General features: G+C 42.0%; 1 protein-coding gene across 1 annotated transcript in view; it reads right to left on the bottom strand.

Annotated features, from left to right (window-relative positions):
- The window catches only part of TNS3 (tensin 3), a 125950-nt gene that overhangs the window by 52720 nt on the left and 47880 nt on the right, over nucleotides 1-25350 (bottom strand). Inside the window, exons 13-14 of the mRNA XM_082479079.1 lie at nucleotides 22584-23843; nucleotides 38-216 (exon numbers count right to left, since the gene is read on the bottom strand). Coding sequence (XP_082335205.1) covers nucleotides 38-216; nucleotides 22584-23843 — 1439 coding nt within the window. The remainder of the gene's footprint in view (nucleotides 1-37; nucleotides 217-22583; nucleotides 23844-25350) is intronic.

Genomic DNA, 25350 nt, shown 5'->3' with positions numbered 1-25350 from the left:
TCAATAAATATTTTTTGAAAACTTCTTCATTGTTTACCTCCTTGGTCTCCCCTATAGGAATCGGTGATCCTGGATTTACAGTCTGGTCAGTAGCAGGAGAGTTGATCCATCCACACCTGTTATACGACGGCTGCCCAGGGACATTATTGTCATACTGTCCAACACTTAACTTTCTGATCCTTCCCCCTGTTGCATCACTATCTTGCATACCTGTTGCTGAAAACAAATAGGTAAAGTGATTAATAAACTATTTTTTTTTCCAGTTAGAGCTGTCAAAACAAACATCACTATTGTGCGTTCACCGATTCTGTTCAAGTCCACTCATGAAATAACTGGTTTCATAACTGCTTTACAAAACCACACACGTGTGGAAAAAAATAGAATCAGTTGTAGTTAGCATTGCTGACACAAGTTGGAATATACTTGCAGTACACCTGGTTCCAGAGGAGTGAAGCAGCATGCTTCTGCTGACGCTCATTTTTGGAAGAGACTACTGCCAGTGCCACCGGTAGAGCCTGCCAGCAGGGGCCGCTACGGGCAGCCAACCTCTCCATCTCACACAGCAGCTCTCAGCAGCAAAAGCACTGCTGCTTTCCAGGACTGCGTTTTCCCCGAAAAAACAGTTTCTTTTTAGCTAACACGGACCCTGGCCCTTATAAACCCATCTCACTGTACACTTTTTGTGAGACACATGGCAATCAGACTTAATCACAAAAAAACAGGTATAAGATACACAAGAGGAGCTGTAACCTTTTGGAGTCTGAGGAATGGAGCACAAGAATAAGCTGAGCAAGCAGAACAATCCAGGATATTCAAGGGCATAAAGCAGTATTTGTTTCCAAAGTCACTATTAAGAGAGTGCCATTAAATACAGGTTTATGATTAGCAGGACTTTATACTTAGTCATCCACTCCCACCAACAGGCACTTTCAGAATATTGTTGCAGCAACTGCTTTTTCCACCCTTCATAAGAATAAGTCAACAAGGATCCCACAGTAGTCCTTACTGTGTAGTCACGGGACAGTATCAAAATAACCATATGTATAGCAACTTTTCAGATACTCCTCTGAGAGTTTTTATTGTCTACATATTCAAAAAGATCTTTGAGAATTAGTTACTTCTCTTAAAAGAGCTGAGGATTACTAAAATAACTTATTTTCATTGCTCTGTGTCATTCAAACTCTTACAATCATTTCCAACTGCACGTATGTGTTGATTAAGCACATATACACACCCTGATCATGGAGCCATAACAGTAGCAGTCCAAAGCATGCTCTTTATCTAAACCAGCAGGAGGGCTGAGATAGCCACTTTGGTAAGGGAAAGACAATAGTGTACACCTTCCACACACATCCATTTCCTAATCTGAAGTAGCTGACAGAAGCCAAATTGTAAAATCCGGCATGCAGTAGAAGTGCTTGTATTATAGACGTTTCACCTTGATTATAGAGCAGAATTATAGACCACAAATAGGTTTCTGTATAGAACAGTTTTAATTCAAGATTAAAATATAGACAGGGATTTCAGACTAAAATCCATGGTACTTATGTGATTCTGCATTGAGATACTTATGCATCAACCTGAATAACTTCCTGGCAAGTAGTGGCTTATCCTAAAAACTGTGAGTAAACTAGATGATACAAACAAGACCTGTGATGCCAGAAAAGGACATGAAATCACAAATATCTTCCAAACTTCTTAAGTGATGCTAAAAATTCATGAAGATTTCTACTGCAATTGAAGACAGTTAAGAATGTAAACAGACTTCATACTACTCCAGAATTTACCAACTTTTTGCACTGGAATTATTTTTTGTATTTGTCATTTTTGTAAAGAAAAATGAGTGGGAATCACTGTGCAGAATCTCAGAATTTGAAGAGACCATCTAAGACCAGGCCTCCCAGTCCTTCGCAGGAGGCAATGGGAGCCAGGAATGGCACGTAAGAATTTCACTCCACTTGTAGCCAAGTTATTAAGGTACAGGCAGTTTCTTCCTGAATGTGCCTCTCCCACTTAACACAGCCATGTAGACTACTTTATGAGACCAAATATCTTTTTGATGAGTAAAAACAGACCTTAAAATTTAGCACAGATTTTACTTGTCACACTAATGAGGGCTTCATCATCAATGATATTAATACATTCATGTCATTAGCATTCATACACATGAAGCTTGTAATTTCTATGAAGTTAATATAGTCCTCAGAAAGCTGCAAACAGGTATGTTGGGGACATTTTCCTTAAATAGACTGGAAGTACTTTACATATCAAATTCCCAGCAGATGCTGGACAACAGAGGGGAGAAGTTGAGCTGTTACACTGCAATAAAGCTTAAAGCAAATAACTTGAATCTAGCACATTAAAATTAAGCAAAGTCATCAGCAAAAAATCACTTTTACTTAGTTTATTAGTTTCGCAAATCTAGTTCAGAGCTGCCTCACTTAATGTAACATGTTTAGAGTTATTAATTTAAAAGGCATCTTTTACAGTGTAAGGTGTATGGAGCCAAGACTTCCTAGAAGTCACATCATTCATTTTTGTTCCTGTAGTTTAGCTTAAGGTTTTGGTAGAGCTTCATAAACATCCCAGGAGCAAATATTTATTTATTTGAAAGCATTTTGTATACTCTAATTTCTCTCTTTCCCCTTGTGAACTACAAAAATAATTTTGTTTTCCCTGAAGAACTAATAACAACATTCCAACAGATTGGCATCAAAACAGCATCAGGCATTTATTTTGTCAGATGGTTATCACCGTGCCAATGCTACAGCTAACAGAAGCACAGCCAGTGGTTAAAGGTTAATCTTTGTTTGGTTTCTTTAGCTGCTTAGCTTTCCTGGAGTACTATGGAGAAGTATTTATAACTATTAGAAAGAAACCAACAGTAAGCTAAAAATCTTGTCTGCAGTGGCATGTCAGTAACAATGCTCTATCTTGTATATTAGCAGTTGTCCTGGCTAAACTTCAAAACTTGTTAACTCTTTAGGTATTACACATTTGTATTTATTGAGTGCATGAGTCACACTATTAAAAAGGCCCATATTTACTTTCAGTTGCCACAAAAACTAGTAAGAAGATGCTTATGTGCTTCCACTTGATTCATAGGGCTTCTGGGCAAGCCTCAAAACCAGCCTTATGTGAGACTGGGGCAAGCACAGCATAAGTGTTAGGACTATTTGGGAAGAACTTTTCTTGTAGAGGTGGAAAAACAAGCCGGACTGATAGCCCTTCTGCCCATTATGGAAGTCCTTATCATTTGTGCAACAGAACTACTAGTCTTTTCCAAAACCCAGCATAGTCCATCTAAGACCTCCACTTAACTTCCACCTAGTTTGCATCACACCCAACTGTATAGATTACAGTCAACCTGGAAACCCCTTACAAAAGATATTATAAAACAAAGTTCATACTAACTTTCAGCATCTTGTTGTTTACCCATCTACAAGGGCCTCTAAATCACATTATGACTTTGTGCATGAAGAGGTGTAGTCACCTTTAAATATTTGAATATTACTTCAGGCCACTCAACTGCCCTTCTATTCCTCTGCATTGTTTTTCTTGATGGAGGGTTTTTTTTTTTGCCCTTTTTTTTTTTTTCCTAGAAATAAACTTATTCAAACTGGTTTGAGGGAGGGGAAAAAACATTATGATACATTGAATCACAACAGGATAAAAACGTTTTAAAAGTCTCTGGATTCACATGCTATCCTGGTTACCACTACAAATAAGTAAAACCATATTTAGAGGTTATTTATCCCTTAAATAACCTGCAGGCTCCATAATGTACTTCAAATTATCAAACTAATGGTAATTTTCCCTCCCTTAATACTAAGGAATCAGAAGAGAACAGAAGAAAACAAAACATTCAAGTTGGAAGTGACCTACGATGATCATCTGGTCCAACTGTCTGACCACTTCAGGGCTGACCAAAAGCTAAAGCATGTTATTAAGGGCATTGTACAAATGCCTCTTAAACACTGGCAAGTATGACGCATCGACCACCTCTCTAGGAAGCCTGTTCCACTGTTTGACCACACTCTCAGTAAAAAAGTGCTTCCTAATGGCAAGTCTAAACTTCCTCAATGCAACTTTGAGCCATTCCCATGCTTCCCGGCACTGCATCCCAGGCAGAAGAGAGCAGCACCTCCCTCTCCACTTCCTCTACAGCTTGCTGAGGAGGGAGCAATGAGGTTGCACCTCAGCCTCCTCCTCTCCAAACTAGACAACCCCAAAGTCCTTGGACTGCTCCTCATAGCATATTCCTTCCAAGCCTTTCACCAGCTTTGTTGCCTGCCTCTGGACACATTCAAGGATCTCAACATCCTTCTTAAATGGTGGTGCCCAGAACCGTACACAATATGCAAGGTGAGGCCACACCAACACTGAATACAGTGGGATAATCACCTCTTTGGACTGTCTGGTTATGCTGTGCTTGATGCACCCCAGGATGCCATTTTCCCTCTTGGCTGCCAGGGCACACTGCTGACTCCTGTTGAGCCTGCTGTCAACCAGCACACACAGACCCCTTTGGCAGGGCTGCTCTCCAGCCACTCCTCTCCCAATTTATACTTTTGCCCGGCATTACTCCATCCCAGGCGCAGAATCTGGCATTTAGACTTGTTAAATTTCATCCCATTAATCATTGCCCAATGCTCCAACCTACGCAGATCCCTCTGCAAGGCATCTGGTCCCTGAAGAGAGTCAACAGCACCTCCCAGTTTCGTATCATCAGCAAACTTGCTAATGATGCAATTCAACTCCTGCATCCAGATTGTTGATCAATATATTGAATGGAACTGGCCCTGGTATTAAACCCTTAGGAACACTGTTAGTGACTGATCGCCAGCCAGGTGTAGTCCCATTGTCTACAACCCTTTGAGCCCTGCCATTCAGCCAGTTCTTCACTCAATGCACCTTGAACCTGCTCATCCCATAGTTGGACAACTTCTCTAGAAGGATGCTGGGAGGGACAGTATCAAAAGCCTTTCTAATATCCAGAAAAACGACATGCACTGCCTTCCCTTCATCCACCACTCAGGTGACCTTATCATAGAAGGATAGCAAATTAGTTAGACAGGCCTTTCCCTCTGGGAACCCATGTTGACTGTGCCTGATGAGTGCATTATTCTTTAAATGCCTTTCAACAGTACCCACTATAATCTTCTCCATAATTTTTCCAGGAACTGAGGTTAGACCTAACAGGTCTGTGGTTCCCCGAGTCTTCCCTCACACCCTTCTTGTAAATTGGAACACCACTGGCTAGCTTCTAGTCAGCAGGGACCTCCCCAGACTCTTGGTAGATGGTTGAGAGGGGTCCTGCTGTAACATCCACTAGCTCCTTCAGGACTCTGCGACTAATCCCATGAGGCTCCATGGACTTGTGAACATTCAGCTGATATAGCTGATGCCTTACAGTTTCAGTGTCCACAAATGGAAAGTCACTGTTACCACAGTCAGAGGACCTCATTACCTCACTCAGAGGACCGGGTAGCCCAATGTCTGTCAGTATTACTAAAGACTGAGGCAAAAAAAGCATTGAATACCTCTGCTTTTTCTTCATCCCTGTTACGTGACCATCTTCAAGTATCAGTCCAATGAGGGACTTGGACTATTATACACATCTCTGTAAATGAGATTAAGGACTTAATTTATAGGGACTCAGTTTACATTTATAAAACTCTATGGTTTTCTGGTTAAGAAATGCATCTAAGTGGTATTTCAAAATAATCTATATACTTCAGACTAAAAATACCATTACACTAATTTGAAATTCCAAAAGGTAAAACTAAGTTTGTGTTTATCCGTACAACCTAAAGGCATGGGAGCTAAGGAGGATGTAAAGAGGAAAAGGTGATTGCAGAAACCTTATGGTAAGTGATAAAAATCTTTTTATATGGCTGTCTCCACAGAATAAACGAACAGTTCACATTAAGCAAAGAAAAAAAAGTAGGAAACTCCCTTATACTCCTATTCCATCACAAACAAAACAATCACAAACCAGGTTTTTACAGTTTAGATAACCCTCCTTGATTTGTAGTGGCAACTCAACTAGTCAAATGTCTTTACATTTACAGTCTCAAGAAAGCAAAAATGTATTGGGTCCCCATTTTTCGCAAATTCCTTTCTTTTTTAACTGCTTCTTTAGTACCACTTACCCTATTCATTGCACAACCAGAAGTCACTTTTCACAACAGAAATACCATTGATAATACAGTCAAAATATAACACTCAAAAGATAATATTAGTCAGAAATATCTTAAAAATATTAATTGTAATTTCAGAAAGTCAGTCTTCTAACAGGACTGAAGACACCGAGCTTCACAACGTGAAATAATACTGATGTGAAAAAACACGACCTGAACACAATGTTTTAGAAGCTCAGCCAACTCCTTTGTTTTAAAGCCGTTATTTTAGATGCAGTTACTGACAGATAATTATCCAAACAGTCTTCCTTTTCAACAAAAATTTATACATGATACTGCAGCTAGTTTGAAAGGTCACTAGAATGCCCATTATTGCTACCAATCCTAAAACAAAAAGCCTTACTGTTTTGGAGTATGAGCTCCAACAAACCCAACTGAGGCAAATAACTTCAACAAGTTTTAGATAAACCCTAAAAAACATGGCTATTTTTTCTAAGACAATTTAAAACCTCTGAAGTGGTCTAAGAACAAATAATAACATTGTATTACACTTCTCCAAATTGTTTAAGGTAATTTTTTTCTGTTAACTTTCCTTGTCAAATAATCAGCTAGCAAAATTATTCAGCACTAGAAGTAATATTCATCTGACCCTTCACATTAATTGTTTTCAGATGTGTCATGGTTTAACCCCAGCCAGCAACTAGGACTGCAGATGCTTGCTCACTCCCCTCCCCCCAAGTAGGGTAGGGAGAAGAGGGAGAAAAAGGGGGGCAGGACCCAAACTTCGTGGGTTGAGGTAAAGACAGTTTAATAGAACAGTAACAAGGAAAGTAATAAGAGGAAAATAATAATAAGAATAATAGTAATAGTAACAACGATGGTAAAAGAATATACAAAACAAAGTGATACAACACAAGTCACCCTCACCACCCGATGACCAGTTGCCCAGCCTGTCCCAAGCAGTGATCACAGATTCCTGCCCCCCGCCCCCCCCAATTTATTTACTGTATGGTATGGAATATTCTTTTGGCCAGCTTGTCCTGTCTGTGCTCCCTCTCAGCTTCTATGGGAGGCTGAACAAGTCCTTGACTAACGTAAACATCACTAAGCATCACGTAAACAACTAAAATATGCCTTATCAGCATTATTCTCATGCTAAATCCAAAATACAGCAGCTACTAGAAAGAAAATTAACTATACCCCAGCTGAAACCAGGACAGGATGGATATTCACTGATGTATTGTCTATTACAAGGAAAGAAGAAACAAGTCACAATCATGTAAATGGTGAGTAACAGGAACTTCTGTGCAACCAGTGATCTATGCAAAACTTCTGCTCCACAAGTGAAACAAGAAACTTATCCAAAGGCTCTCTGAGTGTTCAGAAGCTACAATTATGATCTCTGCATTCCATACAGTGTCTCTCTCCATGAAATGCCTTCACAGTATCAAAGCTCATTCAGTGGGTATCAGAGCATCAGGAGCTATCCCTGCACAACATCCTCAGGAACTTCCATTTCCATATGCTGTTGTCCTGGTTTGTGGTAAAACAGGACCAATTTTGTTTAGTAACTTCACTTTTTAGCTAAGCCTCTTCTGCCTACTGAAATTAACAGCATATTGTGCAAGCAATGTTCGCTCTCAGAGTGATAAGACCTATGTTTATAGCTGATGCCAAGGAATGGTATGCAGAGAGGCGCTTGCTTATACTTATTGCTATAACGACCAAGGCCAACCAACTTTGTTACTTGCCTGTTGGAGGGTCGGAAGTGGAGAAGCACAGGGGCATCCCACCTGTGGGAAGGAGCGGACAGGACAGGTGACCTAAAACTAACTCAAACCAGGACACCATCCCATCTGCCTCATGCTCAGTATAAAAGCTGAGGGATCAAAGGGTCAGCCCTCTTTCTTCAATGGCCGATGTCCAAGGAGGACTCTGTCTGTTCGTCTGCCTTTGATCCTGATCCTGAATGCAGATCTGGAATCCAGTTCCTGTCCATCACTGAGTCCAGTCTGGGATTTTCCCCAGTGCCTGCTGGTGACGTGACTGTCATCCTGAGAGCTCAATATGGTTTTGTATATATTTCATTATTTCCTTTTATTTTATTATTAATATTTCATTAAAGTAGTTTAGCTCTTTCTAAACTCGTAAGTCTCCCTCTCTCTCCTGCCTCTCTGAAGAGAGGCTGGGGAGAGCATCTGTGATTGGGACCAGTGACTGGTTTGGCCCAAACCACAACAGCAGTAGATACCACCACCAAGACCTACATTCTCTCCCAGCCTGTCTGCAGTATGCATATTCTCATTCATTACATATACTGAGGTGCATGCATAATGAATAAAAAAGTTTGTCAAAATATGAAATATAAAGAAAATAATGGCAGAGTATGAAAAGTGATGTGAATGGTCTGGGCCTTCAGTGTCCCACTTGATTAAAAGTCCCTACTAAGCTGCAGCAAGATTTCAGTATGAACTCTGCCTTTTTTAGTTACACTAGCCTAAGAATACTATGCTACAAAAAAAACCCAGAACACCTAAAATATTCAAAAGTCCCATGAAGATGTAAGGTTTGCACATTCTGTTCCATAATCCAGTTTATTCAATTGTCACATGTCTCTGTAGAAACTCCATTAACTTGGACATCAAATAACATTTACCTGTGGCTACATATATTGACACAGCATACACAAGAGTCACAGATTTGAGTTGTAAAATCAAAACATGGACTAGTTTTCAGATGCTAGCCTCAAAATGTCCACTGTAGCTACACAGCTAGAGTGATCCCACATTTTATAATTGCTGTCTTAGGCTTAAAAGAGTTTACAAAAAATCCACATCACTTATGAATGACTAAACATATCCTCGTACAGCCAAAGATGCTGTACGGCCTCCTACAATACATCAAACCAACTCATCTTGCAGTATGGGTGGAAGAAACTCCTACCTGTAACTATCAAGAGAATCCAGAATTTATAACCCAGTTAACACTACTGCATAGATTCATATAGCATGCAGTGAGGTGGACTGAAAACGGGCTGAATGGCTTGGCTCAGTGCCCTGGTTTGAGGTAAGACAGAACCATTTTTCTGTTCAGTAATTTTACTTTTTAGCTAAGTGTCTTCTAACTAACTGAACTCTCTGAAATTAACAGAATATTGTGGAGAGACTGTTCGTTCTTTGAATAATAAGACCTGATTATTTGTAATTTATACCAAGGAATGGTATGCAGAGAGGCTCTCGCTTATGCTTATTGCTGTAACAACCAAGGTTAGGTAACTTTGTTGGAGGGTCAGAGGCAGAAAAGGGTAGAGGGGTCCCACCTGTGGGGAGGAGCAGACAGGACAGGTGACCCAAAACTAATCAACAGGGTATTCCACCCTATCTGCCTCATGCTCAGGATAAAGCTGAGGGGTCAAAGGGTCAGCTCTCTTTCTTCAGTGGCCAGCATTCAAGAAGGACTTTGTCTGTTCGTCTGCCTTTGATCCCCATCCATGCATTCTGGAATCCAGATCTGGAATCCATCTGCTGTCCATTGCTGAGTCCAGACTGGGACTTTCCCCGTGCCTGCTAGTGACCTGATCATCATCCTAGGAGCTGAATACAGTTTTGTATACATTGTATATATTTCATTATTTTCTTTTTTTATCATTTTATTGATTTCTTAATATATTCATTGAATTAGTTTAGCTTTCTTCTAAACTCATGTCTCTCTCTCCCTCCTCTCCTTGGAGAGAGGTGGGGGAGAGCATCTGTTGATCATCTCAGTGGCCAGTCCAGCCCAAACCACAACACCCAGAGGTGCTGATCAGAGGCATGAAGTCTAACTGGAGGCCAGTAACTAATGGTGTACTCTACGGGTCCATACTGGGTCCAGTCCTGTTCAACATCTTAATCAATGACCTGGATTGTGAGACAGAGTGTACCTTTAGCAAGTTGGCTGATGACACAAAGTTGGGAGGACAGGCTGATAGGCCAGAGAAGCATCCAGGCATGCAGCATGACCTGTACAGGCACACGAGAACCTCATGAAGTTCAGCAAGGAGAAGTGCAAAGTCCTGCGCCTAGTGAGGAACAAACCCCCCCCACCAGTATATGCTGAGGGCCACCCAGCTAGAAAGCAGCTTGGCAGAAAAAGACCTGGTGGTCCTGGTGGACACCAAGTTGAACATATGCCAACAATGTGCGCTTACAGCAGAGGAGGCTACCAGTATCCTGTTTGCATGGAAGGGTGTGCAGGTAAGGCACTGAAAGTGCCAACTTAAGAGATGAGTTCAGCTGGTGAGAGGGAGCTTAGCCATAGTCTCCACCTGGCAGAAAGTGATGTCCTCTGCACTTGCCAGAACAGATGTAGCAACGCAGACAGAGCTCCCATGGAAACATGCAGCCATCCAGGTTGCACAACCTCACACTGCTAAAGGATGGTAGTAGCGAAGACAGCTGTGTGAGGTGTGACCAGGTGGATGATCTGCTCAGCCTGGTGGCAGAGCTAAGAGATGAAGTAGAAAGGTGAAGGAGCATCAGAGAGTGCAAGAAATAAACAGATTGGTGGAATCATACTCTGACTTCTCAGAGAGAAACAGGGACAGTCACCAGAAAATACCCAAGATCAAAGGAAACTTGTATCCTTTAACCCCACCAGGCTGATTGTGATGGCTTAACGGAAAGCGCTGAATGGAGGCAAGTCTGTGCTAAGGGCAACAAGCGAACCCCCTCCTTGCCCACCTTGCCTACCCAGGTGCTTCTGTACTATAGGTATGAGGCTCTAGATGTGGTAGGACAGCCTAGGATGATGTGGATGATGGTTCAACCACAGCACTACAACAGAGGAGCTGCCAGGACCAGAAAGGCCTACCCCTGTAAAATGACCACCTCCATGAGGAAGAAAAGATGAGTTATAGCTGCAGGTGACTTCTTTCTGAGGGAAACAGAGGGTCCAATATGCCGGGCAGACCCTCCTCTCGTGGAAGTATGTTGCCTAACTGGAGCTCAGGTTAGGGACATTACTAGGAAACTTCCTAGCCTGGTATGGCCCTTGGACTATTACCCACTGCTGCTCTTCCATGTAGGTCGCAGTGAAGTCACTGCACGTAGTCTAAAGGCAATTAAAAGAGACTTCAGGGCCTTGAGACAGTTAGTAAGGGAATCTGGGGCACAGGTTATTTTTTCTTCTCTCCTTCCAGGTGTGGGCAGTGACATTGGAAGAAACAGATGTGCTCAGTCTGTTAATACATGGCTCTGTGGCTGGTGTCACCACCACAATTCTGTTGTTTTTTTTTTTTTGAGAATGGGATGGCCTACATGGCACCAGGCCTGCTGGTGTCAGATGGGGTTCATCTTTTTCAAAGAGGGAAGAGGATCTTTCCTCATGACCTAGAGGGCCTTACTGACAGAGCTTTAAACTAGACATCATGGGGGAGGAGGATGTTATCAGGCTTTATCAGGCTTGCTTGTGACAATCCATGGGAAAACACACCAAGGTTAGAGGGATGGGGCGCTATGGAGGGCCCTCAGCCTGTTGCTCTGAGATGTGCTGGGTACACTGCAGCACACTCAAAGTCTTACGTAGATAAGCCAGGGGATCCTGTGGTAATAGGAGCCAATAGGGAAACACAGGTAAAACAACTCAAAGGAATGCCACCTGGAGAGCAGCACAAAGGAACTGCAACCACTCTAGCAAGTAATTCCACTTTTTTTTTTATAGCATGGGGAACAAACAAGAGGAGTTAGAGACATGCACATGCCTCCAGGGCTATAAACTCATTGGCATCACAAGAGAAGTGGTGGGTTGACTCCTATGACTGGAGTGTTGGAATAGAAGGAAGCAAGACTCTTCAGGAAGGACTCCAGAGAAAACGAGGAGGGGGTGTTGCCCTCTAAGTCAAGGACAACCTGGAGTGCATGGAATTCTGCCTGGGGATGGATGAGGAGCCGACCTCTTATGGGTCAAGATTAAAAGGAGGGCAGGGACAGGTGATGTTACAGTGGGGGTCTACTAAAGGCCACCTGACCAGGAAGACCAAGCAGATGAGGCACTCTATAGACAGATTGGAACAGCCTCATGTTCACAAGCCCTGGTCCTCATGGGGAACTTCAACCACCCCAATATCAGTTGGAAAGGGCAAGTCATGCCAGAAAAATTTGGTGGCCTTCTACGAAGGGGTTACAGCAGAACTTACAGCAGAACTTCAACCACCCCAATATCAGTTGGAAAGGGCAAGTCATGCCAGAAAAATTTGGTGGCCTTCTACGAAGGGGTTACAGCAGCAGTAGACAAGGGAAGACCAACTGATGTCATCTACTTGGATTTGTGCAAAGCGTTTGACACTGTCCCACATAATATCCTGGTCTCTAAATTGAAGAGACACGGATTTGACAAATGGAACACTCAGTGGATAAAGAACTGTCTGGACGGTCACACTCAAAGAGTTGCGGTCAATGGCTTGATGTCCTAGTGGAGAGCAGTGACGAGTGGTGTTCCTCAGGGGTCGGTACTGGGGCCTGTACTGTTCAACATCTTTGTCAGCGACATGGACAGTGGGGTTGAGTGCACCCTCAGCAAGTTCACCGATGATACCAAGCTGTTTGGCAAGGTAGACACACTGGAGGGGAGGGATACGATCCAGAGGGACCTGGACAGGCTGGAGAGGTGGGCCCAGTTCATGCAGTTCAACAAGGTCAAGTGCAAGGTCCTACATCTGGGTCGGGGCAATCCCAAGCACAAACACAGGCTCGGCGGGGAATGGCTGGAGAGCAGCCCTGAGGAGAAGGACCTGGGGGTGCTGATTGATGAGAAGCTCAACATGAGCCAGCAGTGTGCGATCGCAGCCCAGAAGGCCAACGGTACCCTGGGCTGCATCAAAAGAAGTGTGGCCAGCAACACAAAGGAGGTGATTCTGCCCCTCTACTCTGCTCTCATGAGACCCCACCTGGAGTACTGCATCCAGCTCTGGAGTCCCCAACATAAAAAGGACATGGACCTGCTGGAGCATGTCCAGAGGAGGGTCACGAGGATGATCCAAGGGCTGGAGCACCTCTCCTATGGAGACAGGCTGAGAGAGTTGGGGCTGTTCAGCCTGGAGAAGAGAACGCTCCAGGGAGATCTTATTGCGGCCTTCCAGTACCTAAAGGGGGCCTACAGGAGAGCTGGGGAAGGACGTTTTACTAGGGCATGTAGCAATAGGACGAGGGGGAATGGCTTTAAACTGGAAGAGGGCACGTTTAGATTAAACATTAGGAAGAAGTTTTTCACTTTGAGGGTGGTGAGGCACTGGAACAGGTTGCCCAGAGAAGTAGTGGAAGCTCCATCCCTGGATGTGTTTAAGGCCAGGTTGGATGGGGCTTTGAGCAACCTGGTCTAGGTGGGAGGTGTCCCTGCCTATGGCAGGGTGGTTGGAATTTGATGATCTTCAAGGTCCTTTCCAACCTAAACCATCGTATGATTCTATGAAAGACAACACAGCAGGGCATAAGCCCTTCCAGGAGGTTCCTGGAATGCGTCAATGATAACTTTCTTCTCCAAGTGATAGAGCAGCTAATGAAGAGAGGAGCTATACTAGACCTTGTTCTCACCAGCAAGGGGGGGCTGGTGGGGAATGTCACACTCAAGGGTAGTCTTGGCTACAGTGATCATGAAATGGTAGAGTTCAAGATCCTTAGGGCGCTGAAAACGGTGTGCAGCAACCTCGCCACCCTGGACTTCAGGAAAGCAGACTCTTCAGAGGGAAAGCATCCCTCTTCAGGGATCTACTTGGTCAGGTACAAGGGGATAAAATCCTGGAGGGAAGAGGGGCCCAAGAAAGCTGGTTAGTATTCAAGGATCACCTCCTCTAAGCTCAGGAGCGATGCATCCCAACAAAGAAGGCGGCAGGCAGAAAAGCCAGGAGGCCTGCATAGATGAACAAGGAGCTCTTGGACAAACTCAAAAGGAAAAAGGAGGCCTACAGAGGGTGGAAGCAAGGACAGGCAGCCTGGGAGGAATACAGAGAAATTGTCCGAGCAGCAAGGGATCAGGTTAGGAAAGCTGAAGCCCAGATAGAATTAAATCTGGCCAGGGCCATCAAGGGCAACAAGAAAAACTATAAGTATGTCAATGATAAAAGGAAGACTAGGGAAGATGTAGATCCTCTACAGAATGAAACAGGAGACCTGGTCAGGATATGGAGAAGACTGAGATTCTCAAGGACTTTTTTTTTATACAATCATAGAATTGTTTAGGTTGGAAGAGACCTTGAAGATCATCTAAGTTTTTGCCTCAGTCTTCACTGAGAAGGGCTATAGCCACACCGCCCAAGTCGTAGAAGGCAAAAGTAGGGACTAGGAGAATGAAGGAGGAGAAGATCAAGTATGAGACCATCTAAGGAACCTGAGGGTGCACAAGTCCATGGGACCTGATGAGATGCATCCACGGGTCCTGAGCGAACTGGCGGATGAAGTTGCTAAGCCACTATCCATCATATTTGAGAAGTCATGGCAGTCTGGTGAAGGCATCACTGACTGGAAAAGGGAAAACATAACCCCCATTTTTAAAAAGGGAAAAAAGGAACACCCAGGGAACTACAGGCCAGTCAGTCTCACCTCTGTGCCTGGCAAGGTCACAGAACACATCCTCCTGGAAACTCTGCTAAGGCACACGGAAAATAACAACGTGACTGGTGACAGCCAACATGGCTTCATTAAGGGCAAATCCTGCCTGACAAATTTGGTGTCCTTCTATGACAATGTTACAGCATTGGTGGGTAAAGGGAGAGCAACAGATGTCATCTACCTCGATTTACGCAAAATGTTTGACACTGTTCTGCACAATGTCATGGTCTCTAAACGGGGGAGACATGGATTTGACCAATGGACCACTCAGTGGACAAGGAATTGGCTGGATGGTTGTACTCAAAGAGTTGTGGTCAACAGCTCCATGTCCAAGTGGTGAGCAGTGACAAGTGGTGTTCCTCAGGGACTGGTACTGTCACCAGTGCTGTTTAATGTCTTTGTTGGTGACATGGACAGTGGGATTGAGTGCACCCTCAGCAAGTTTGCTGATGACACCAAGCTGTGTGGAGCAGTTGACACGCTGGAGGGAAGGGATGCCTTCCAGAGGGACCTGGACAGGCTGGAGAGATGGGACCAAGCAAACCTCATCAAGTTCAACAAGGACAAGTGCAAGGTCCTGCATGAGGGCTGGGGCAATCCCAAGAACAAAAGTGTGTGTATAGATGTATAATGAATTCACTTCAACACTATTCCTTTCACAAGAGACAAAAGGTAACATCTATACATTTAAGAAAATCTGACAAGCATGTACACAAGCCACATGCAGATAGTTTCTCAAACCACATGTGGTTTGAAGAAACAAAAGGAAAACTTACTAGGATGCATGTTTAATCAATCAACCAACCAGTACAACTTAACAGATACTATAATTAGGAAAACACTACACACAACAAATAACTGACCCTGCAAACAGACAACCTGGAAATCGTTGCTGTGTACAAGCATGTTGCACGCAGAGGAGCATAGAGGGGACCAGAAAAAGCAGATGCTTTGGAAGTGAGCTTCTCACCGTAGCTTCAACCTGTGTGAAAAGTTAGCATGACATAAAAGAGGGTCTACCAGTTCAACCCACAGATTGATAAAACTCAGGGTTCTCTTGAGAAATTTACAGTGACAACTCCCACAAGGCTGTTTTTCCAGTGCCCCTTTCAGAGACCTCAGCATAGTCCTGAAGGCTGAAATAAGACTCTGAGGAGAATTATGTTAGCATTGCAGAAATTCCAGATGCCGCTGCCTATACAGCAGTTTAAAAAGACCTGCATAACTCTGACTACCCATTACTGTGAAACATGTAACAATTCATCAAGAAAAAAAAGAAGTCCATAAGTCAACTTCTAATAGCAGAGCCTTCAGGGACTGCCCCACATACTAAAAAAATGGTACCATGCTATCCAAATCAAATATGATTTCCTTCTCTGGAACCATTTATCTTCTACAAAGTTTAAGATTTTTGCAGAAGGCATTAATGATCAAGCTTTCAAGACAGCTTTATGCTTATACTAAAGCAAACCTATTTTAAGAATTTAGAATCAGCTTTACAATCACTGTTGCAAATTTAAAGGAAAAATAACATCTTCAAAGATAGCAAGACAAAACCTGAGCTAAATATTGTTGTGGTGGAAAAAGGACAAGCAAATACATACCCAGCTGAAACAAAATAATGGACTTCTGATGCAAGTCCTAAGAGTATCTTGTTATGCTCAAATTTTCAGATTCACAGCTCTTTAGGAACACTGTTTCAAAGGGATTAATGAGAACAAAAGCCAACTGAGCTGTCTGTGATATCTTCAGTGCCTAATCTTTCTAAAATGTAGTAGGAAGTGTTACTGCAACCAGAAAAATCTCTTTTTTCTTGAAAAAATACCCCACATTCAGCAATGATTCACAAGCAAACTATTCTTTCCCCCCCCTATCTAGAACAGGTAGTAGACTAGGAGTCCAAACTCCTTACAACCCATTAGTCTAACAAGCAAATTAAAAGGTCTAAACTCTACCCCAAATCTAAGTAGGCAATTAAACCTGTCCACGTAGGACACAGCAGCTTCACAGGTCTGGCCACTTTAGCTTCTTAGCCCTTTTACACTGTGCCAAGCATCGGCAGCAAGCTTGTTGCAAAATTCAAACTGGCATCTCCAAACCCATACAGAGATGTCATAATGATGCTACACTCAGGCCCACAACCTGAAAGTTGCAGGTTTGATAAAAATTTGTGGAACAAGTACAGGACAAACTAAATTAAAAATTACTGTGCTGCTAAATGTAACTAAAATTCCATTTTAAACTTTTGCTAAAAAATTAATTTAACTAAATTTAGTTTAGTTTAAAAAACCCTGAATTTAGTTAAAACTCCAGTTATAACTTTAAAATTCCATTTTTAACTTTCGTTTAGCTAAAAACTGTTTAAATTTACCGTTAACTACTGTAAAATTAACTCCAAGTCAGATACCAAAATTTTCCTGTGCAATGGAAACTACAACAGGTTTTGCAGTGTATTGTTAGCACATGCAAATAAGGCACATGAGGATTTGAACAAGCTTTGTTCTCCTGTCACTTTACACCTTATTTCAGATGGACTGGGTCTGCTCTCCCACAGAATATCAGAGTTAATGGGAACATCTTGAACAGTTCAGTGCTTTAAAAAATTATTTAATGAAGTATGCAGAAAGGATTTCTTCCTTTCTCCTTTGTCTGCAGATATACTGTAGCATGATTTATGATACTGTAATTTGGACCATCTTCAAAGATTTATTTTCGATAAAGGAAAGATCTCTGAAGATGTTCCAAACACTTGTAATCAGATGTTTAGCCACCTTATTTTTATTCATTTTGCATGTTGGGCTTTTTTTGAGGGAGGGAGGGAAGATGGCTTTGTATAATGATCAATTCTTTACTGAGCTGATAATCTATATAGATTCCACACAAAATGTAAGACTGTGTGAACCATACACCTGTGTTGTCATCACCACATTAGGTGACCTAAGGATGCTTTAAGATTACATTTTCAAACACAGTAACTCATGCATGAATAAGAATTAGAATTAGCTGAGAACAACAATATACTTTCAACCTTATGGAAAATATGGACCCCCTCTCTTCCTCATTCTGACCGATTTAGATAGACATCCATCTTTTGGTCATGGCAATGGAAACAGGCTGCCCTCAAATGTTAAATGCATGTGTTCATGTGCTTTGCCTTAGTTTGGTCACATAATTCTTCAACTGCTTCTAAAATTTTCTAAAGTCGCAAACTGTAACATTTTAAGAGTGAAAAGGTGGGGAGCAGGGATGAGACATGGGTGAGTAATGGTAGGTTTTACTGAAAATGGATGAAAGCCATTCTGTTCTCTATGTTTAACAGATTCTTGCTTTTACAGTTTTCTAGGTAGAAGCAAAACGTTGTTTTAGCTTTCCTCCTCTACCCAATAAGCATACTCTTTGTGATAAAAGATGGATGTTTTGAGGAAATAAGTCTTACAAATGATCTTTAGCAGTAGACTGAGGTCACATGTTATTATGCATGGTAGAACACACATAGGGTAAAGTAAAGGGTGACCATAAGGCTGCAGAGAAAAGCTTGTATACACATCAAGATTTTCTCAGGCTACAAACCTCCCTGTTATTTAACTACTGCAGCACTGTGTTACTACTAGTAAGTGGCAGCTTCATTTACTACCCTAAACTCATCTCCGTGTAACTCAGCTCATGTAAAAGCAAAAAATTGGAAAATCTTAATATACAGTGCACTAATTCACCTCCGATAACCAACACACACAGCGCTGAAGAAGAAAAAAGTTGATCAGCCGCTGTTCTACACGGTTCATGAAGACACATCCTAACAAAAAGAAATTCAAGGATCACTGCCTGCTTCTTCCTCTTCTCAAGAACACTGAGCACTTAACCTAAGACATCATTTCAGACAGAACCTAGAACTCTGCTAAATGGGCAGTCAGTAGTTTGTGCCATATTAACCTATGCTAAAGGTATATGTGTATAAAAACCTCTAGGAAGAAGTGTGAAAGGAGAGGTAGCTGCCTATCTGTAAATCAGTGCAGAAACACACAAGCAAAGAGAGGTTAAGAATGCACCATAATGTACACCCCAGCTGACACACATAGATTTCACTATTAAGCTCATTCTTCCAGCTGTGGAGTGTACTGGAAACATGCACATGCCTTCTTAAGGCATACATTTTCTGCACGCTTATGCAGGAAAACAGATAAGCCCACCATCCTCTCATAATTCAATCTTCAAATTAGGCACACATACAATACATCACATCAATCCCATTCATATCCAGCACTGCTTGCTCCCACTCACTCAGAATACTTTATTTATCCACTCAACCTCAGAGCCGTTCAAGCCCTGATCTGCCAACTCCCTCCATCACAGGCCAATTAATGCTCTTGATGTAATTGTTAGGTTAAAGACTGTTAAAGTCACAGGGCATAGAGCTCCCCCTAAAATCTTACTGTGTAAGATCAACCATTACTCATCAGTGAACAACTACTGTTTTGGTTATCCTTTATTCATGGCTATTTCCTCATCCCCATGGCAGCCAGCATTTCTTTGTGCTATCAATTACACCTCCTGTGCTGCAATAGTTTCAACAGCTAATTAATTGCCTTGGAGAATCCCCTGCTTATCCTAATTCTGTGAGTCTACTCCAAGGTAAGGTAAACTACATCCAGCAGGCCTGTGTGCTGTTACCACGAACTGGCAATGAACAACGTATTATTGTTATTTTAAGGCATTATTTATCTTATAGTATAAGGTTTTCTTTTCTTTCTAGTATACCGCACACTTACAGCCTTTCACTGCAAGGATGCCGAGTACTTCATCTTTACTGCATGTATGTGCATGTACAGAGGAATGGAGTCAGACTAAACTGATGCTTCAGCTGTGCGCTGTGGAAGGAAAGCAACATTAAAAGTCTGAAGAGGAACTTTCCATGACATTATACATTAGTGTGTTTCCACGCATGCAAGAATAACCAAACACAATGAGTTATGTTTTTATCTGATTTTTTTTTTTAAACTGTTTTAACACATGCCATTTAACCAAGTGAGTACAGAGGATATTTCTTGTTATTTATTAATCCTTCCACAGAAGCACTAATTCTCAGTAGAAGTATGAAGACTGACTTTTTAAGGGCTTGGGTTTGAACACTGGAACTCTCGAGCATTTGACAGACCTGCATATCTTAAGGCAAGTTTCACTACTTCTCCTCACGTAGATATTGCATGCCTATGGTCCCCAAAGACAATTGAACTGTCAAGCATGTTTGAAAAAGGAAGAGAGCTAATAAAGAGTATTTCCTTGTTTCTCAAACTTTAGGCTTGCTGCTCCTTTTCCCACCCACTGTCAAAATAGACTAATTTTGTTGTTTCAATTTATCTACCTATTTTCTCATACAGGTGAGGTAGGGGATTCTGCAAACAGTAAGTTACTTTTCTCGTAGTCAGTTATCTGCCTAGCAGAATATCATCATGTTTGGACTACACGTCTGGTTTACTCCTTTGAAGTGCTATGCAGAGTTTGAAAACTTATCAGAACATCTGTGTTTTATGCTCAGAACTATGACCAGATTCAGATGAGACATGAAATTATACCCCTGTTGCTTCCATCTGACCATCCCAATTCATAATTTCTCCTTGCAGCTAGAATGCTCCCTTTCCATCAGATGACGTATCAAGGGAAAAAAAAGTCCAGGTCTTCCTCATTCTTAATAGTCATTCAGTCAAACTGCTTTTTCCCCCTTGTTTTGTGCACACCATGCATAAACGATTCTCATATGATTCTCATGCATAAATGATGGTCATAAATGAGCAGCAGGGCAAGTCCAGATATGTAAATAAATAAATCCCACAGCACCTGGAAAACCAGTATGTGCTGGTGACTGCCTAGTCTCAAGCAGAGGTGGCAGCATGCCACATATACATATTGTTTTACCTTTAGAACCATGGGTAGTTTTAAAATCAAGTTCTTCCTAGTATAAACTGAGTGATACTTGCAAAAGTTAGAAATAGAACATTTTAGCACTTGACATAAAGGCAAACTTAAAATTTCATAATTATTGCGATAAAGCTATACGAAGGAATATTTCTTTCAAAAAATCTGTTGTTTAATTAAATGCTATTCTTATGTTACTTAATCCAGAATCACATGCTGAAGCACATGCAGAAAATGACAGCTGAATCCTGACATCTCCAACCTTAGCCTTGGAGCTAATGCCCTAAAATACTGAATTTACCTTTCTCATACCTCTGCCCCAGTACTAATGATAGTTTCCTAATGGCGTTTGGTAACATGGTGGAACAGCTGTGATCCTCACAGTAAAGTTCCTATGGATTAGGTCCTATCACAAAGATATAGGTATGCAGTTTCAGAATAAATCTGTTCTATCTGCTTTAAAGGCCACTAAAATGGCCATTCTGCTTGTCCCCCACCATCCAGCCATGTGCCCTCACCACTCCTTTTGCACATGGCATTCAGTGACTACCTGTTCACATTGCAAGTTTAACTATTTGATCTGACAGAGAATTAACCCATAAGAAAACCTTCAAACCATTAAATTAACAAGCTAATCAAACAACCCCATCACTGCAGAGTTACCAGATCTGATGCAAAGGTGAACGGGGTAATGCATGTCCAATGATCCTGTGTTGTGGTTTGGGCAGACATCCTGGAGGCAGTGTAAGGCCACCTCTCTTGGGAACAGTTTGCTGCATTTCAATTGCATTAGACTGTTAATCACAATTAATATACTCAAAGGGTTCAAGGAGCAGGCAAGGGACTCAACACACATCTAAAATTACTGCTTATCACTCAAGAGCAAGGCACATGATTGTTACACAAAGGAAACTCCTCAAGACACTACCTACATTAACCACAAGCAGAGGTCTTTAAACTTTAGGGCACGCAAATGCACTCAGCTGCCTAAAGGCTCTGACTAAATTAAAACATCTAAATCTTTACTATTTCTACTCTCTGCCTCTTCTACCAGAAGATACCATCCTCTGAAGTAGCAGTTGTTGAAAATGATGGTGCTTTAGCTTACACCCCCATAAACGTAAATGAATAATGCCTCCCCACACCCCACTAAATAAGGAGCTGGAGGAAAGGAAAAGCACCTAATCAGTTTTGCAGCCTTTGATGAAATGAACTATAACTTCTCAACAAGGACAACCACAAACAGATTTCGGCTACAACTATTGAACACTGTTTTACACTAGCACCCTGTTTCAAAGAGACTACTAAGGCAAGAAGATGCTAAGCAACCTAAACAACAGTGGCAGCATAAGGCCCTGAAAAATAGAAAGTAAGATGAAGAAAAAGCACTTGAAGGGTTAAACTTTTAAAGGAAGTTTTCCTACACATAAATATCCTAAGTCACTACAAATATGACTAGAATGAGGTCCATAAATCTCTATGACAAAAGCCAAGAATAGAGGCCTCCAGTCTTGCATTGTGTATCCTGTATTCCACACATTTTAGGTTCTCTGCAGTGTTTAAACTCTAGATACAGTTCATTTGTTTATTTTGGGCCTTAAATCATAAAACGTTTCACTACAGATGCCTTCCAAAAATGTTTCAATCTAAGAACTGTCGGAATTCTGCTCCCTTATCACTTAGAGCAGCAAAAAATCCCAACTGATGACCTATAACAGGTAAGAATTTGCTGATCAGTACTTTTTTCAAGCAAGAAACAAGTACCTGCAAAACTCACATCAGTTTGATTCTGTAATTTCTTGGATGGTTAGGTAAAGAGGTTATCAGAAATAATCCCTTGATAATCGTCATGAAAGTTGCATGACAGGACCTGAGGTCCTGCTGTACCATACCAAGAACACTCAAGTGCAAGGAAAAGCATTATACTTGAAGTATTACAACAGCTTACCATGCCAGGAGGGATTCCTGTTTGTGACCTCTAATTTGTCATGGAAACCAGGACTCCTGCCAAGCCCTTCCACATCTACATCAAGGCTGGTAAAGCCATTTACTTGATTTCTGTCCCTGGTGACAGTGTTAATGCGTGTCGGGATAGGTTCAAATGTAGGGTCTAACTCCAAGATCAGCCTGTTCAGTTGTTCAATGGACTGATCAATATCCAAAGTTGGAGAAGCTGGCAAGTTCGCAGCATTCCGTCCTAGATCCAGGCCATTTGTGTTCCTTTGAGGCACTGGCCTTGGCTGAAAACTCTCGGCACTGGCATGTTCTGCAGCTTCAGCAGCACCTGGCATGCTTCCTAGTCCCCTTTGCACAGCATCTCTGCTGCTGGAGCCACGTGTCGGGGTGTCTGGGACTCGGGACTGGCGCTGGACACTGCCCGGATTCTCCACAGTGTTATGAATGCCAACCCTAATTTCATTCTCTGGGGCAAAACCATATTGGTGAGCAGTGACCATCTGCTGCTGGCGTACCCAGGTCTGAGTAGAGTAGTTACTTGGGCCATAGGCTTGAGGCTGCGGTGAGACAGAAGGATTCCGTTGCAATTGCTGAGCTGACTTTGGCTCAGTGCTTCCAAACGATCTCTCATAGAGGGGATCCACCCCAATTCCCAGATCTGGGGCAAAAGCATTGTGATGCTCTTCCCCAGTATTACTTCCAAAACCATCTGAAAGAAGTGAGTTCTGACTGCTCTTGTGGCAACTAAAGTTCCCTAAGTGGGTGGAGTGCTGCCCTTCTGAGGAAGACAAAGTCCCAATGCTGTCCACACTGTGAAGGTCATGATTAGGCATTTCGTCATCCAGAATATCAGTCTCCCTGTCCTTCAGTTTCGTCTCTCCATTCATATGAACTTGAGCTGGCACTATGTGGCGAGTCCCACTGTACTTGCTTTGAGCATCAGTCATATCCTTGGTGGTGTTGACAGAATCCTCCAGACCAAAGCCACTAAGTAGCTGGTCCAGTTCTGCCTTCTCTTTTGGGCTCAGACCTCGTTTGACTCCTGGCACAAGGCGCTCCTCAGTCTTGTCTGTCCTGATGGAAGCTGTTGAGTGTCCTGAATCGCTGCTGACAGACAGAGTATGATCACTGTGATCAGGACTGCCAGTCACAGGAACATCCTGAGCAACACCAGGGATGCTGCTGTCTGAAGAGCTCTTCTTTCTCACTTTTGCATACAGACTGCCATCAATGGGACCTTGGGTATGCAGCACTGTGGAGAGATAAGCAACAGGGAACAGGAGAGAAAAGGACAAGGCATTATATAAGGGCTTTGACTGGTGGTGTACCACATGACAGAAGTACTGCTAATACTAATGGTATTGTTTCTGCAAAACTTAATTGCCTCTACAAATACAGTGTCAACCAATGGCATTATCTTCTTTCATTTTACATTTCTATTTATAACAGTTTTCTTGATGAAAATGTAATATGCCATTCATAGCTCAAGATCAAATATAGTTCTCTGTTTTGAATGCACGTTTATGGCTCCACAAACTCTTCATACTAATTTGAAGAATTACACTATTGCAGTGCTAGAAATTTGAGAGGCAGCTACCATGCATCCCATTCAGACTAAGAATGGTGGGAACCTACCAGCAATACTTGCCTTGAACATATATCATGCAATTACCAATTCATCCATTTCTACTTGATGATTTAACTACACTATGAAGAATCAGTTACTCCTTTTCTTGGTGGTGCAAGATAGAAACAGGCTTTCAATCAGAGCTGCAGTCCTCAGAATATACGTAAGGCCTCTTCACAAAGGCATCCATAAGGAAATGTTAGACTAGGAAATTTCTACATGTGTGGAGGATCTGGTATGCATTTCATGTTTCAATTTTAATAAGCAAGGCCATAATCCCTTAAAAGTCAGAATATAACTCCTTCCTCATCAATGATGGGAAGAACCTAACTTTTTTTCGGATCTTTGAGGTACTCACTCAACTAAAGTTTATGAATAACCATTCATAATAAATATGGGCTAGAATTTTCCTTTCTGTTTAGAACGTCTTTAGAAAATACAACAATTTTGCAGGAAAATGCACCTCCTAAGTTTACTAAGGCTGGGTGTTGAGAACAGACAAATTCCTACTTCCAGTTGCATGAGCACAACTTAGCATGCTTCCACTGACATCAACTATGCACAGAAGAACTAGGTGAGCCAGATTTTACCTTATTACAGAACTAATGAACTCTAGTGGAGGGCTTCACTGAAGTGACTACATTGCTTTTGATCCCAGAATCATTACTGGCATCCATGAACCCTGCTGCTTCTTGTTATCTCGAGGAATACATCCTGTATATTTTAATCTGATGTACTGATTTTCTTTCATGCTGCAGCCACCAGCTGATCTTAATTACTTCTTTTTAATAACTAACAACAACAACAAAAAAAATCAATGCAAAACATACAGTAGAAAGTCAAGACAATCATAAGTTAGAGACTAAAATCTCAGCCTTGGAATCGTCTCCTATGTACATACCTGTACATGTTTTATCACATATGTAATATTTTAGATATTATGCTTTACTACTAACAGGAGTCACATAAAGTATATGCTCAACAATAAGTATGTATATATATACAGAGACAAACCTTATGAAATTCAACAAGGGCAAGTGTAGGGTTCCGCACCTGGGGAGGAATAAGCCCATGCATCAGTACAGGTTGGGGGCTGACCTCCATGGAGAGCAGCTCTGTGGAAAGGGACCTG

The sequence above is a fragment of the Vanellus vanellus genome (genome assembly GCF_965231255.1).
Source record: "Vanellus vanellus genome assembly, chromosome: 2".
NCBI lineage: Eukaryota > Metazoa > Chordata > Aves > Charadriiformes > Charadriidae > Vanellus > Vanellus vanellus.
Note: the sequence above shows the minus strand (reverse complement) of the source record. Positions and strands in the feature narration are given on the sequence as shown.